Source organism: Dasypus novemcinctus, chromosome 12, assembly GCF_030445035.2.
Source record: "Dasypus novemcinctus isolate mDasNov1 chromosome 12, mDasNov1.1.hap2, whole genome shotgun sequence".
NCBI lineage: Eukaryota > Metazoa > Chordata > Mammalia > Cingulata > Dasypodidae > Dasypus > Dasypus novemcinctus.
Window position 1 is genome coordinate 84,178,639 of NC_080684.1, and position 16,900 is coordinate 84,195,538.

Genomic DNA, 16,900 nt, shown 5'->3' on the forward strand with positions numbered 1-16,900 from the left:
ATTGACTGCCACAGTAAACAGTGTCTCAGATAGTGGGGTTCCTTAGCGCTCTAGAGATATCCAGAAACTATACGCAGGGCAGACAGCTCAGGAATTCAGCATTCTGTTCAAGTTCCTTACTTGGGCCTTACTTTGGAATTTATGCTCCCCAATGTAACAGAGTTAGACTCATTTATATGTTCTCTACACATGGCTCTTCTGTTCCTTTTTTTGAACCCATAATTAGCACTATATTTGATAAATGTATGTCCCAGAGACTTAAGTCATTGGTCCATCCATGTACCAGTTGAGCCCTGAATTTCAGCAGTTGCAACACCTACTTTCCAGTTCACTGGACTCACCCAGGACAACTAGAAGATGATGATGGACAACTCCCATCCCAGGGGTAGAGAGTGTCTGCAACTGCAAGAAAGATAGTTCCATCCATCTGCCGCATGGGATCTAAGCCCCCTCTCCATTAGAAGCAGAGTGGACATGAGCATCTCAAAATCCTCAATAATGGGGAATGAACAATGGACTAATGTAGACTTATTAGACTTATTGTTATACTACTATAGACATTAATAATCAAGCAATGGAAGAACTCGTATCATTGATGTAAAGGCAGTGGCCACTAGAAGTTCTGAGGGATGGGCGAGGGAAGAATATGGTGGCATTTTTAGGACATTGGAATTGTCCTGCATGATGCTGCAACGACAGATACAGGCCATTATATATTTTGCCGTACCTTACAAAATTATGAGCAACAAAGTATAAACTATAATTTAATCTATAGACCATGGTTAGTAGCAATACTCCAATATGTGTTCATCAATTGTAACAAATGTACCACACTAATGAAGGATGTTGTTAATGTGGGAAAGTGTGGGAGGGGAAGGGAGCAGGGCGTATGGGAATCTCTTAAATATTTTTTGGTAATATTTATGTAATCTAAAGCTTCTTTTAAAAAAATTAATTATAAAATAATTGGCAAAAGAATTGAATAGACATCTGTTCAAAGAAGAAATACAAATGGCAAATAAACACAAGAAAAAAATTTCAACATCACTAATGATTAGGGAAATGTAAATCAAAACTATAATGAGGCAGTGGACTTGGACCAGTGGTTAGGGCATCCGTCTACCCCATGGGAGGTCTGCAGTTCAAACCCTGGGCCTCCTTGACCCGAGTGGAGCTGGCCCATGCACAGTGCTGATGCGCACAAGGAGTGCCCTGCCAAGCAGGGGTATCCTCCGCGTAGGGGAGCCCCACGCACAAGGAGTGCACCCTGTAAGGAGAGCTGCCCAGCACAAAAGAAAGTGCAGCCTGCCTAAGAATGGTGCCACCCACAGGGAGAGCTGACATAAGACAGCACAACAAAAAGAAACACAGATTCCCGTGCCGCTGACAACAACAGAAGCGGACAAAGAAGACACATCAAATAGACACAGACAATAGCAACTGGGGTGGGGGGGGGGGGGAAGGGGAGAGAAGGGGAGAGAAGGGGAGAGAAATAAATAAATAAATAAATCTTAAAAAAAAAAAAACTACAGTGAGATGTGAAGTGGATGTGGCTCAAGTGACAGGGCTTCCACCTACCATATGGGAGGACCTAGGTTCAATCTCTAGGGCCTCCTGGTGAAAAAAGAAGAGAAAGTGTGCCTGTGTAGTGAGCCAGTGGCAGTATGGTAAGCCTAGTGCCTGCACTGTGAGCCAAGTGCCCACATAGCAAGGGGAGTGCCCACGTGAGTGCCTGCACAGTGAGCCAAGTGCCCATGCAAGTGCCCATGTGGCAAGCCATGAACCCACATGGCAAGCCTAGTGCCCACATGAATGTCTGTGCAGTGAGCCAGTGCCTGCGCCAGTGAGTCATGCAGCAAGATGATGCAACAAAAGAGAGACAAAGGGGAGAGTCAAGCTGAAGCACATCAGAGGTCTGGAACTGAGGTGGTACAATTGACAGGGAACCTCTCTCCACATCAGAGGTCCCAGGATCAAATCCCGGTGAATCCTAAAGAAGAAAGATAAGAAAAGAAGACAAAAAAAAAAAACAGATACAGAAGATCACACAGTGAATGGACACAGAGAGCAAAAACAGTAGGGAAGGGGGAGGGGAAAGGGGAGGGGACAGGGAATAAACAAACAAACAAATAAATAAATTGGTCTTTTTTTAAAAACTACAAAGAAATACCATTTCACCCCTATCACTATGGCCACTATTAAAAAGACAGAGAGGGAGCAGAGGTGACTTAAGCCATTGTGCCTCCCATGTAATTCCAGGTTCAGGTCCTAGTTCCTCCTAAAAAAGAAGACAAGCACAAAATGAACTATTTTTAAAGGCCTATTCTAACTTTCCAAGAAGACTTGTAAATCAATGGTATAAAGTGAGAACATTTTACATTTAATGAATTTTAGAATATCCCAAAATTAATTAAGCCATCAACTTAATTTGTAAGAGTCATGGAAGTTCTATTAATGCATAAAGTCATATTCAGAGAAATTATTCAGAGACTACCTGATCTATAGAGTGCCTAAGCTCTTCTGCCCTTTTCTCCTGTTGGTCTACCTTTTGTTAATCATTACTATTTAATAGCAAGGAAAAAAGTGAATAAAAGAATTTAAAAATCTAATTCTGCAACTTATATTAATAACTGTTATTAGTCAGCCAAAAAGGGTACTGTTGCAAAGTATCAGAACTCTGTTGGCTTTTATAAAGGGTAATTATTTGGGGTAGAAGTTTTGTCACAAGCCTCTAAAGACTCCAACTCAAAGTACCATAAGAGGTACGTTCTCCTCCAAAGTCATTGGCCACATGTTGAAGCAAAATGGCAGTGATGCCTGAGCAGTTTCATCTTCCTCCTTCCTGTTAAGGCTCTGTGGTCCCAGCTTCTTCTGATCTCAGCTGAAGAATGGCATAAGTCTCATCTCTCTCCCCAGGGTTCATTTCTTTCCAGGCTCAGGTGCTCTGTTCTCTTCACAAGATCAGCCGTAATCTATAAGGCTCATCTCTCTTCCCAGGGCCTCTGCCATGTCTAATGAGCTGTCTTTCTTCCTCTGTGCTCTTCTTCTCTGGTGTCTACTTCTGTGTGAGAGTCTGTTTTATCAGCCCACCAAAGGGGCTGGGACTCAACACTGAGTCACACTCTAATGGTGTGGTTGAACGAAAGTCCTGTTCTTAACACAATTTAATCAGACATCTCAGATGAATCTAATACAAAGGACTATCACACCCAGATGAACAAACCAGTTTACAAACATAATCTGGATCTTTTTTGGAATTCATAAATAATATCAAACTGCCACAATAACTAAAGCTGTAAAATGTTTGAAGTGAGAGGTGACTGAAATAGAGACCCTTTAAGGTTAGATTTTGGTTTTTTTATGGTCCATTATTGCAGATAACAGATCTGACTATAGAAATGAATGCCCTTTGGTAGGCACAAAGATTAATGGAAATAACTTACGTTTGTCCTGAAGCAGTTGCAATTGGTGATGGGCCATTAGGGGCTCTTGGTTCTTCACATGTACTCATTTCCATTATTACTTTATCCAGGGACTAATATAAATACATTAAAATATAAATAATTAGAAATTGTACTTTAGGTATATTATAAACATATTAAAACTGTTTCCTCTTTCATTTCTTTAGGAGCAAAGTAAACAGTAAGTGAGCTAAGTCATTTTAAGTGCTTCTAAAGGTCTAAAAAGATAAAAGCCAAAAAAGAAAACAAAGCACTCAATCCTTTCTCCAGGCACTTATTACTTGGCAAAAAAGCTACATGTTCTATAGGCGTATAGGAGAACGAGTAGCCATATAGCACTTGAGATCATCAGATTTTAGGAATGTGCAATTTCTAATCCCAGAACATGCTACATAATTAATCAATCAATAAAATTGAACAGGATTGAACTACCCCTAAAAAACTTTTCCCAGGTCCCAAGATATGAGACATATCACTATGAAAAATATGAAACAAGTAGGAAATGTGACAAAACACACTCCCATAATACAAAAGTTCTTTCTCAGAATACTATTTTTTCTTGCAGAAAAATTTAATGTTCTTAATAGTCATCACTAACACAACTACAGTCATCCTTCATACTCTATTTTACTTTTAGTATTTATTATTAGCAAAAACTATCTTGTTTATTTGTTCATTGTCAGTCTCTTCCCTCATGGCACAAAGCAGTTGCTCAATAAATACGTGTATAATCAATAAATGAACAAGAGATCAATTTTCTCCAACTTTCTTTAAAAAGCAAAGTATATTTATTAAAGAACATGTTATTGAATTTACTAGATTAGTAAAAGCAGGAACTCAGAAAGCCTGGATGAAAGTTTATTAAAGGAAAGAACCCATGATATAGCAATATTTAAATGATGCAATAAGACATACCAACTCAGAACAATATTCTAGACCTGAGAAACTGTAAAGACCCTCCCATTTTGCAGTTCAAACTTCTCATTTAAAGACTGAGAATACTAAGTTCCATTCAAATAAAATGAAAGCTAGTTAGTAGAAAAGCCATGAAATTTTCTAGTTTTTTAAAACAAAAGATTAATCTTAGCAGAGTACATAGCATACATATATAAATGTTTATTTCTGGCTGATTTCAGAACTCACCAAACAGATTGGATGTGTTTTAAGTTTTGTCCATGGGATCTAGAAAAAATAACTCTTTAAAATGAATCATTAAAAAAATAATGTAAAACAGTAATCAACACAGATGCTTTCTTTGTATAGTGAAGGATGTACCAAATTAAATCAGATGCCTGTTTATATTAAGTTACAAAATAATAAATTGAGCAATTCACCCATACTTTTGAAATCACATATACTTTTATATAACAAAATATTACTTGTATTTCCTTAGTCATCTTTTCGAATAGGTACTACAGATAAAATAACTTTTGTGCAGTCTTTAAAACATATTTTAAACTAATAATTTAAACTAAGCCTTCCCAGCAAAGTTGTGTTCTGTTCATTTGACAGTATGTTTAATCCTAAAATTCTGACCAATCTTTTGTAGAGATTCCAGATAAATACAAAAGTGAGGTCATGTAAAACATAGGCATGAAAAGCATAGGTGATACCAAATAAATAATGTCCAAGCATACCTTGTACTAAAAATGTCATGTATCTGTAGATATTTGGGCTTAAGGAGGAATAGGCAAGAATTAAAGGTGACCTTTTCTCAAAACAATGTACTAATTTTGCCATCAAAGGAGAAAGGAACTTTCCACATTCTTTTCTTTGTAGACCAAATTTTAATTTTTATGAAATAAATTAGCATGCAGTATTTCTATTGACAGACTCTCAAGCTAAGTCTGGTCTTTAAGGTCAAGAAGTGATATAAATCAACATATTTTATAGTCAAAGATAAATAGGAGCAATAAGTTATAATAAGTAGGAATAAAAACAATAGGAAGGGGAAGCGGCTGTGGCCCAATTGATTGGGCTCCCATCTACCACATGGGAGGCCCTGGGTTCGCATCCCAGGGCCTCCCTGTGAAGGCAGGCTGGCCTGCACCTGCGGAGAGTTGACAGCCCGTGCCCGCACCTGTGGAGAGCTGGCACAACAAGATGATGCAACAAAGGGAGACAAGCAGACACGGAAGAACATGCAGTGAATGGACACAGAGAACACACAGCAAGCAAGCTGCAAGGGGGCGGGGGCGGGATAAATTTTTTTAAAATAAATTTTAAGAAAACAATACAGTAGGAAGTAGGAATAAGAATCCAAAAATTCTTCCTTTTACTTCAATTAGCAAGATTCCTAATTGAGTTTTAAAGGGACCACACGAAGTTTAAAAATGATCCAAAGTCCTGAGTAGCACTGATTGACTCTCCCCAAAAGAATGGAATAAAAGTCATTAAGGGAAATAATATATAGAAAACTTTAAAATCCTCAAATGAGGAAAAAACAAGAGGGAAAGGGATAAAATTACAAATAAAAGCATAATGCCTAGAGTAAGAAATAACATCAGTTTTTAGGTTTATTTGAGATAAAATATTTATTCACTTCAAAATTTAAATGGTTCCATTTGACAGTAAGTCTTATGAAGAAATTATCTTTGATTAATGCAAATTTAAGTGATTACATTATTAATTAATAATTAATGCTTTATTTAAACATTAATATTAGTAAAATTAAATTTTAACAAAAATGTTAAATATATGACTTCAATTAAATTCATAGGGTACATATTCATGCAACCATATATGCAAATGCATTCTTTCCAAATTATATTAATAAAAATGCTTCTTTATAGAATTACCTAAAAATGTGTATTTATTTTAAAAGATGAGGATGAAATAAAAAAAAAAACAATACAGCAAAAGCCTTACACAAATATCAAAGTCTTACCCTTATAGATGCTTTATTACAAAAAACTTTGTTGATAGCAAGCCAGGTTGGCAAATCTAACATATTCTGAAGCACCTCTTCATCCAACTCCAAATTTTTCAGTTCACCTTCTCCTTTTAGGGTACTCAGGTTTATCTTGTCAGGAGATAAGTTTTTGGTAAACCTAAAAGAGATTATATGTTGATGTATTTTAGTGTCAGTTACTGTACCCCAAAAACGTTCTTGTAAATAACCTAAGCATTAAAATCTAGTAGCAATACTGAGAAGCAAAACCTCACTGGAAAGCTCTGCTTTAATCCATGTTTTACAGTGTGGTATTTTGGGGGGTGGGGGATTGGGGGTGGGGAGGGTACACAGTCTAGCACACATTTGAATTTCCATATATACTCAAGCTCTGATTCTAACTGCTTTTCAAACTTCATGAATATTCAGTGGGTATCCCCTACTTTCCAGGCCATATCCAAGGCACTGGATGTCAAAGCCATACCCTAAAATATTTTATTAGCTTTATTAGATACTACATCACAAAAGGGATATGTCCTATTTTGCTAATCAAACTACAAGAAGGACAGGAGCTTGTAGAAGGTCTCTACTGACTGCTATTTTCTCAGTGAAAAATGAAGCAAGGCCACCAATTAAGAGAAGAGAGTTGGGAAGCGGATGTGACTCAAGTGATAAGGCCTCCGCCTACCATATGGGAGGACCCGGGTTCAATCTCTGGAGCCTCCTGGTGAAAAAGAAGAGAAAGCATGCCTGCACATTAAGCCAGTCCCCACACAGTGAGCCAAGTGCCCACATGGTGAGCTGAGTGCCAGTGCGGTGAGCTGAGTGCCCATGTGGGTGCGCAAGCAGCGAACCAAATGCCCACATGGTGAGCCGAGTACCCACGCAAGTGTCTGTGTAGCAAGCTGAGTATCCGCATAGTGACCAAATGCCTGCGTGAGTGCCCGCATGGTGAGTTGAGTGCCCACGTGAGTACCCGCATGGTGAGCCCATGCCTGCACAGTGAGCCAGTGCCCATGCAAATGGGTCATGCAGCAGGATGATGACGCAACAAAAGAGAGAAGAAGGGAAGAGTCAAGGTGAAGCGCAGCAGAAACCAGGAACTGGGGTGGCGCAGCTGACAGGGAAACTCTCTCCACATCAAAGGTCCTATGATCAATCCCAGTGAATCTTAGAGGAGAAAGAGGAGAAGAGGAGACAAAAAGAGAAAGAGATACAGAAGATCACACAGCAAATGGACATCGACAGCAAAAACAGCAAGGTGAAAGAAGGGAAGAAAAATTTTAAAAATTTTTAAAAAAAAGAGTGTTGAAAGTTTGAGGAGAGAGAAAAATGTGTGAAATTGTCATTTAGGAGAATGGAAGAGTGAATGGACCAAAACAATGAGTAGAATTGTTAGTAAGATTACAGAAGTGCAAATACTAAGAATTCACTTAAAGGTAATGGTATAACTATAAAGTTTTAGGTACATATGAGAGAGTTATATTCTACCAGGTTGTGATTTATTGGTTAGATACAATCAAGGGAGAAAGTAGACAAGGAAGCTGAGGAATTATACAAGGAAATGGTTTTAATTATGGACCACAAAATCTATGCTCGGTAGAGGAGACAAGATGTGGATGAGAAATAAATAATAGTGTGGTAGGTAAGAACTGGAAAGAAAGGAGGTGATAGTCAGAGTGTAAAATTATAAATGGAGTGCAGGTTTCCAATGAATTCCCCAGAAGAAGAGGGATGGCTGAAATAGAGATGGAATTCTCCCTTCTAACTGCCTGCAACTAATTGGATGAGGCTATTTGGAATGATGGAAATGAATGGTGGTGATGGTAGCACAACATTGTGAATGTAATTAACAGCATGGTAACATATACCTGAAAGTTGTTAAAGGGTTGTATAGGGAAGCGGATTTGGCTCAAAGGATAGAGCATCCGCCTACCGCATGGGAGGTCCAGGTTTCGATCCCCAGGGTCTCCTGACCCGTGTGATGAGCTGGCCCACGTGCAATGCTGATGCACGCAAGGAGTGCCGTGCCACGCGGGGGTGTCCCCCGCATACCCCAAGCGCAAGGAGTGTGCCCCATAAGGATAACTGCCCCATGCAAAAAAAGTGCAGCCTGCCCAGGAATGGCGCCACACACACAGAGAGCTGACACAGCAAGATGACATAACAAAAAGACACACAGATTCCCAGTGCCGCTGAGAAGAATGCAAGTGGACACAGAATAGCACACAGTGAATGGACACAGAGAACAGACAACTGGGGAGGAGAGGTAGGGGAGAGAAATAAATAAAATATAAATCTTTAAAAATAAATAAATAAAAGGTTGTATAAATGGTAATTGAATAATTTTAACATAAACAGTGTATGTTAAGACATGGACTATAATTAATAGTACAATTATAAAAATGTGGAGAGAGGATGCAGTTCAAGCAGTTGAGCATCTGTCTCCCACATGGGAGGTCCTAGGTTCAATCCCCAGCTGCCAGTACTTCAAAGTAAACAAAAAATTAAAAATTTAAATTTAAAAAATGTGCTTCCATCAATCATAACAAATATACCACATCAATGCATGGTGTTAATAATAATGCGGTATATGAGAACCCTGTGTTTTACGCATGATTCTTCTGTAATTCTATAACTCCTCTAATTTAAAAAAAAAAAAAAAGGAAAAAACAGGTGTTGAAAATATAAGACTCCTGTTTTATAAAAAACTTTAATTACACATAATATACAAAAACCAATTTACCAACCTTTTCAGTATTAACAAATTCAATTCATTATATCAGTAAAATTTCTAAGTAAATGGAAAGAGTTTTAGATTATGTGTTTTGCAATCAATACACAGTTATTAAAGTCTAATTTATGTATAAGGCACTGTGCTAAGTAATGATTTATGGCAATATAAATGGAAGGTTCTTAACAAGGGGTCCATGAGCTTGAACTGAAACTCAAAAAAACCATTATTCTTTAGGGATGTGTTGGTGCGGGTGTAATATATTTACTAAATAATACACAGTATAGTGTGAACTTACTAAGGGATCCACAGTTTTCACCTGACTGGAAAATGGGTCCATGGAACAAAAAATGTTAAGAATCTCTGATATAAAGAAAGAAGGTCCACATAATGAAAGATTTAAAATCTTGTTACAGCAAAGAGCCAAGAAACCAGTTCTACCTGAGGTAAAAATGTCACTTACTACTTAATACTACCTTAATCTCTCAATTTTTGTTTCCTCATGGAGCTGAATTGAGGATTAAATGAGTTATAACATGTAAAATGCAGGCACTTGTCTCTAATACAGAATAAGAACTCGGTGAGTGTTAGCTATAATTATTACAATATGGATTAAATAGGAATATGAATAATATAAAGGCATAACTAGTAATCAAAAGTTTCTTAATTTTTTTTTTACTTGATGAAACTTTAATTATGTAGTGGGGCATCTAACTGGAGAATGAATACATTTTATTTCTGATGTTACACACTATAACTTTTGTCACAATTTATTTGGACTTTCATCAGATTCATTATGCAGCTAGATCATAAAAACAAAGATCTTATTTGCCAACACAAGCTTAAATAGAAATTTGTGATATGAGCCATTGCCAAGTTAAATATATATTTGGGGGGGTAGAATCAGAGAATGTTAGAATGAAAAAAGTATCTTATAGCATAACTTATAAACCCTTTTCGACCTGGTTACTTACCTTCCTCCTTGCTTAGCTCTTTCCATTCATATGCTGAACTCTGAGGCTTTCTCTAAAAATACTCATCAGCAAATATGCATTTCTTGAATTATTCCCCTTGTCCTGAAATTCTTTTAGGTTTCCATTATTGTAAATGATGTCATAGATTCACATCAATACCTACTACTCTTCTAATTTAAGAACTGGCTGAAAATATTTTCTCAAAACTAATTTTAAAAAATCTTTCTGATTCTAGGATATTTCATGCTACATTATGAAAAACTAGATTTTATAGAAAATTTAACAATGCATGTTAAATTGTTTAATTAAAAGTTAAAGTAATAATCTGTAGTTCTTGGATGCACTTCAGGGGGTCCAATATATCTTATTGCATTTTGATGGGGGTTTCTGGACACAGAAAAGGCTAAGAAACACTGTCTTAAAAGAATATGATTCTCATCTTAATCATCCAGAAAATAAATGATTTCAACATTGTAATTTTATTTTATATAATATACAAGTAAACACGTCTCTGTGTAGTTGCAAATGATACCCTTTTCTCTGTAAGTGCCATAAGGGAAGAGGAAATGCATCCATCTAAGACAAGTTAACATACTTCCTTGGTTACAGCTAATTGATTTAGAGCAGGGGTTTTTAACCAGAGATCCATGGACCCCCCCAAGGAGTCCTTAGAAAGATTTCAGTGAGTCGGCGACCTTGAATTGAAAATTCAAAAACACATTATTCTTGTGGGGATGTGCTGGTATGGTTATGATATATTTTTTAAATAATATACAGTATAGTGTGAACTTAGCAAGGGGTCTGTGGTTTTCACCTGACTGGCAAAGGGATCTGTGGAACAAAAAAGGTTAAGAACCCCTGATCTAGAGGTAGACTCAGCATGTAGCCTGTTCAACCAGATTCTCTACTCCAGAAATTTGAAAGGAATACATTAGCTTAGGGTCAAAAATTTATAAATGAATAAAGGAGTGTGAATGAGAGCAATACAGATCAACAATATTTTAGAACTGAAAGGTATCATGATCTTCCCATCAATGTTCTATTCTTCCAGGGCACAACTCAAACCTTTTCATGAACTAGTAATTGAAATCATTACCTAGTAATCTCAAGACTGTATACCCCAACAAGCATTAAATAAATCCTCATTACATATAAAATGAAATTATACGAACATATTTACGTAAGCAAATGAGTTTAATAACTTCTGCTTGATTTCATTCAAAACAATATTTTTAGAATAGAAGAGTACCTTCAGACCACACTTAAAGTAGTCATACAAGGGAGAATGTTCTTGGAACGATTTCCTAAAACCTGATAGACCATCAAGTCCTTTGGCTGGCAACATTACATTATTAATCTGCAACCAATTACACCTCATACAGTCCATGGACTTTGTCATGCAGCAATAAATCCCTTCCAATCAAAACTAAGAAACAGATGAAGGTTTTCTACAGAAACCCGTATTTTTCCCCTTTCTTCTTTACCCAATACCATTCCCTTCACTCCAGTTGTATCTCCTTTAACCCAACACCCTCCTCTCAGGGCTAGTTGCCTTCTTGCTCCACCCTGTCTCATTCTCTTCAGGCTCAAGAAGTAAACTATGTTTAGAGTTTTTCAAATTTTTCTGATGTAACCTAGAGCAAGAAATATGCTTAGATTATAATCAAGTACACATACACACACAAATGGAAACAAAAGTTTCACGAAGCAATAGTTTAGCTTAGTAATATAGTCTGATATTTTCTATTCTATTCCACTTTTTTTTTTTTTTAAGATTTTTTTATTTATTTCTCTCCCCTTCCCCCCCCTCCCCCCTCCAGTTGTCTGCTTTCTCTGTCCATTCACTGTGTGTTCTTCTGTGCCCGCTTATATTCTTGTCAGCGGCACCGGGAATCTGTATCTCTTTTTGTTGTGTCATCTTGCTGCATTAGCTCTCTCTGTGCGCAGCACCACTCCTGGGCAGGCTGCACTTTTTTCACATTGGGCAGCTCTCCTTACAGGGCGCACTCCTTGCGTGTGGGACTCCCCTAGGCGGGGGTCCACCCCTGCATGGCACCGCACACCTTGCACGCATCAGCACCTGTGCATGGGCCAGTTCATCACATGGGTCAGGAGGCCCTGGGTTTGAACCCTGGACCTCCCACGTGGTAGGCTGACACTCTATTTGTTAAGCCAAATCTGTTTCCCTCCATTCTTTTTAAATTGTGATCACAAAGCCACTAAATCGACTTCACAATCCAAGTTACAACCCATACTTTAATAAAGAATACATAAAAAGGATAACACATCATGACCAAGTGTTTACCAAGAATTAAATCTCTTATATAAAATACTTAGAACAAGTAAATTCATAGAAACCGAAAGGAGAATATCAGTTACCAGGGATTTAGAAGGAGCGAGAAAATAGGGGAGTTATTACTTAAAGGACACAAGTTTCTGTTTGGTATGATGAAAATGTTCTGGAAAGAGATGGTGGTGAATATTATACAGCATTGTCAGTATACTTAATGTCACTCAGTTATACACTTAAAATGAATAAAATTATTTTTACATTATATATATTTTACCACAATTTAAATAAGGTAAAACCATATATGACCATCTCAACAGAAGCATAAAAAATTATCTGACAAAAGTCAATATCCATTTATAGAAAAATAACAAACTAGGAACACAGGGAAACTTTCCCAACTCTATAAAGGGCTTCTACAAAAAACTTACAGCTAGTATTAAACTTAATGATAAAAAACAAAATGCTTTCCATCTAAGTTCAGACAGGCAAGGATGACTGTTTTTATCACTTCTCTTCAACACTGTATTAGAGGCTCTAGCCAACACAGTAATTCAAGGAAAAAATAAAAGGCATTCAATTTGGAAAACAGGTAAAACTATCTTTACTTCTAGACAACAGGATCATCTATCTAGAAAATCCTACCTAACATTAAAAAAGCTGAACTAATAAATGTATTTAGCAAGGAAACATCAGACAAATCCCAATTAAGGAACATAATACAAAATACCTGACCAGTACTCCTCAAAACTCTCAAAGTCATCAGAAACAAGGAAAGTCTGAAAAACTGCCACAGCCATGAGGAGCCTAAGAAGACATGATGACTAAATGTATATTCTGAATGGGACTGTGGCAGTTTGAGACTATTTTTGTGAATCCCAAAAAAAGAGAAGGATTATGTTTGTAAACTGGTCAGTTCCTCTGGGTGTGATACCCTTTGACTGTATTAAATTCAAAGGTTTTAAGTGTACTTAATAAAATCAATTTAGGGTTTGATTCAACCACATCAGCAGGTCATGAATCAGACTGAGTTCCCACCCCCTTGGTGGACTGATATAAGGGAACTCAAGAAATAAGGGAAGAGAGAGAGCTCCATAGATGCTAGAGGAGAGAACCTCAAGGCCTTGTAACTATAAGCGCTTACCCCAAACAAACACCTTTTAAAAAGCCAACAAACAGGTACTTTGCATCAGCACCCCTTTGGCAGACTAATATACGGAGCAAAGAATAGAAAAAGGACATTACGTAAAAACGAAGGAAATTTAAATAAAGTATATGTCAATACTGGTTTATTAATTGTGACAAATGTGCGATACCATAGTAAGACAGAGAGGAAGCCAAGTTTGGGGTATATGGGAACTTTGTACAATCTTCACAGATCTTCAGTAAATATAAAACATTCCAGGGAAACGGACTTTGGCCCAGTGGTTAGGGCGTCCGTCTACCATATGGGAGGTCCGCGGTTCAAACCCCGGGCCTCCTTGACCCACGTGGAGCTGGCCACGCGCAGCGCTGATGCGCGCAAGGAGTGCTGTGCTACGCAAGGGTGTCCCCCGCGTGGGGGAGCCCCACGCGCAAGGAGTGCGCCCGTGAGGAAAAGCCACCCAGCGTGAAAAGAAAGAGCAGCCTGCCCAGGAATGGCGCCGCCCACACTTCCCGTGCCGCTGACGCTGACGACAACAGAAGCGGACAAAGAAACAAGACGCAGCAAACAGACACCAAGAACAGACAACCAGGGGAAGGGGGGAAATTAAATAAATAAATAAATCTTTAAAAAAAAAATAAAAAATAAAACATTCCAAAATGAAAAGTTTATTTTAAAAATTCATTGAGCTATAAAGGGAAATTTTATTGATTTTATTTAGATTTTACTCAATAAAAAGTTATTACAAAAAAAGTCAATTTTTCTGCCCCATAAGACCTAAGCACCTGTAGTAGTTTGATATTGTTGATGAATTTCAAAAAAAAATACTGGATTATGTTTGTCAACTATCTTTTCTTCTGGGCATATTAGATTATATTGAATTCAGAGGTTTACCTGATTAAGTAATTACGTAAACCTCTTACGCCAAAAGGGTGGGTGGGGACTCACAGATAAAAGTCATGGCAAAGGACACAGTTGAGGGTTTTTGATGTTGGAGTTTGATGCTGAAGCCTTAAGCTGGAGCTCCAGGAAGAGAGGAACCCTGAACCCAGAGAGAAGCAGGACCCTGGAAGGGAGGAACCCAGGAAATCTGAACCCTCGCAGACATTGGCAGCCACCTTGCTTCGACGCACGAAAACAGACTTTGGTGAGGGAAGTAACTTAAGCTTTATGGCCTGGTATCTGTAAGCTCCTACCCCAAATAAATATCCTTTATAAAAACCAACCAATTTCTGGTATTTTGCATCAGCACCCCTTTGGATAACTAATATAGCACTCTCTCAATCTGAAGTGGAGTGGGCACCACAATCCCAAAACACTCAAAGTTGAGGAATGAACAAACATAAGGGGGGAACACAACCATGGACAACGTAAACATTAATAGTATAGTACAGAAGCTGATGTGGCTAAAGTTATAGGGCTTCTGCCTACCATACGGGAGGACCCAGGTTTCGATCCTTGGGGTCTCCTGGTGAAAAAGAAGAAGAGAAAGTATGCCTGTGTGGCAGCCAGTGCCCACGCGGTGCACTGAGTGCCCATGTGGTGAGCCAGTGTCCACACTGTGAGCCAGTGCCCAAGCAAGTGAGTCATGCAGCAAGATGATGCTGCAACAAAAGAGAAACGAAGGGGAGAGTCAAGGTGAAACACAGCAGAGACCAGGAACTGAGGCGGCGTGATTGACAGGGACACTCTCTTCACATCAGAGGTCTCCAAGATCGAATCCTGGTGGATCCTAGGGGAGAAAGAAGAGAAGAGAAGACAAAAAGAGAAATAGATACACAAGATCACACAGCAAACGGACACAGACAGCAGAAAACAGCAGGGCAGGGGGAAGGGAAGAGGGAAAAATAAATAAATCTTTTAAAAAAAAGGAAACTGCAGCTGGAAATGCCAGCATTCTCCCCCACCCTGCAGACACTTTTGAACTCTCAGCTCTCAGGGCCAAAAGCTATAGACAAAGGGGGACCCAGTGATCCACCTCCACAGGAAAGTGCAAGAGAGGTACACAGTCTACGGCAGATTCAGCTTCTTATCCAAAAATTTGGTCTATTGTGTCCTAGCAGCCCTACTAGGCTATGTGGAATTGCACCATTATTTACCTTGGGAGCTGGCAAGGGACTGAAGAGATCCAATGCTCTCAATCTCTTCCTCTACTGACTGGGACTGGTGGTTGAGAAGAAAGTTATGACTAACTCCACAGAAATAAAAAGAATCATAAGAGGATATTATTAGAAACTATGCCAACAAACTAGACCACCCAGATAAAATGGACAAATTCCTAAAAATGCACAACCAACCTACACAGACTCTACAAGAAATACAAAAACTTATATCAATCACATTTAAAGAGAATGACTGTGTCATCAAAAATCTTCCAATCAGGAAAACTCCAGGACCAGATGGCTTCATGAGTGAATTCTACCAAGCATTTCAAAAAGAATTAACACCACCTCTTTTAAACTCTTCCAAAAAATTAAAGAGGTGGGAAAATTACCCAACACATTTTATGAAATCAGTATCACTCTAATACCAAAGCCACATAAAGACACTACAAGAAAATTACAAACCAATATCTCTAATGAACCTAGATGCAAAAATTCTCAATAAAATACTTACATATAGAATCCAACAGCATATCAAAAGGTTTATACAACACAACCAAGTGGGATTAATTCCTGGTATGCAAGGCTGGTTTAACATGAGAAAATCAATCAACATAATACACTACATTAACAAACCGAAGGAAAAAAAACACATGATCATCTCTATCAATGCAGAAAAGGAATTTGATAAAATCCAGCAACCTTTCTTGATAAAAACACTTCAAAAGAGGAATAGAAGGAAAATTTCTCAATATGATAAAAGGCATATATGAAAAACCTACAGCCACGATCATATTCAAAGGGGAAAGGTTGAAAGTTTTCCCTTTAAGATTGGGAACAAGACAAGGATGCCCACTGTCACCACTGTTATTCAACATTGTATTAGAAGTTCTTGCTAGAGCAATTAGGCAAGAAAAAAAATTTTAAGGCATCCAAATAGGAGAAAAGGAAGTAAAACTTTCACTATTCACAGATTACATAATCCTATACTTAGAAAATTCTGAAACATCTACGACAAAGCTACTGGAGGTAATAAATGAGTTCAACAAAGTGGTAGGATACAAGATCAACATGCAAAAATCAGTGGTGTTTTTTTTTCTTTTTTTATTGTCTGTTTTTAAAAAAGATAAATAGATTACATGAAATCAGTAGTGTTTTTGTACACTAGTATTGAATAATCTGAGAAGGAAATCAGGGGGAAATTAGATTTACAATAGCAGCAAAGATTCAAATACCTAGGAATCAATTTAACCAAAGAAGTAAAGGACCTATATGCAGAAAACTACAAAACAATGCTAAAAGAAA

The 16,900-nt window shown here is 37.9% G+C and overlaps 1 protein-coding gene across 13 annotated transcripts in view; it reads right to left on the reverse strand.

The window, feature by feature from the left end:
- The window catches only part of BLTP3B (bridge-like lipid transfer protein family member 3B), a 147,262-nt gene that overhangs the window by 84,965 nt on the left and 45,397 nt on the right, over positions 1 to 16,900 (reverse strand). For 7 of the 13 annotated variants that reach the window (XM_058308593.1, XM_071219016.1, XM_071219017.1 and 4 more), the window contains 3 exons: positions 6,349 to 6,511; positions 4,605 to 4,643; positions 3,444 to 3,535 (listed from right to left, as the gene is read on the reverse strand). In XM_058308593.1, the coding sequence (XP_058164576.1) occupies positions 3,444 to 3,535; positions 4,605 to 4,643; positions 6,349 to 6,511 (294 nt within the window). Of the gene's footprint in view, positions 1 to 3,443; positions 3,536 to 4,604; positions 4,659 to 6,348; positions 6,512 to 16,900 lie in introns of all 13 variants that reach the window. The other 6 variants (XM_071219014.1, XM_058308595.2, XM_071219013.1 and 3 more) reach the window with 1 other exon arrangement.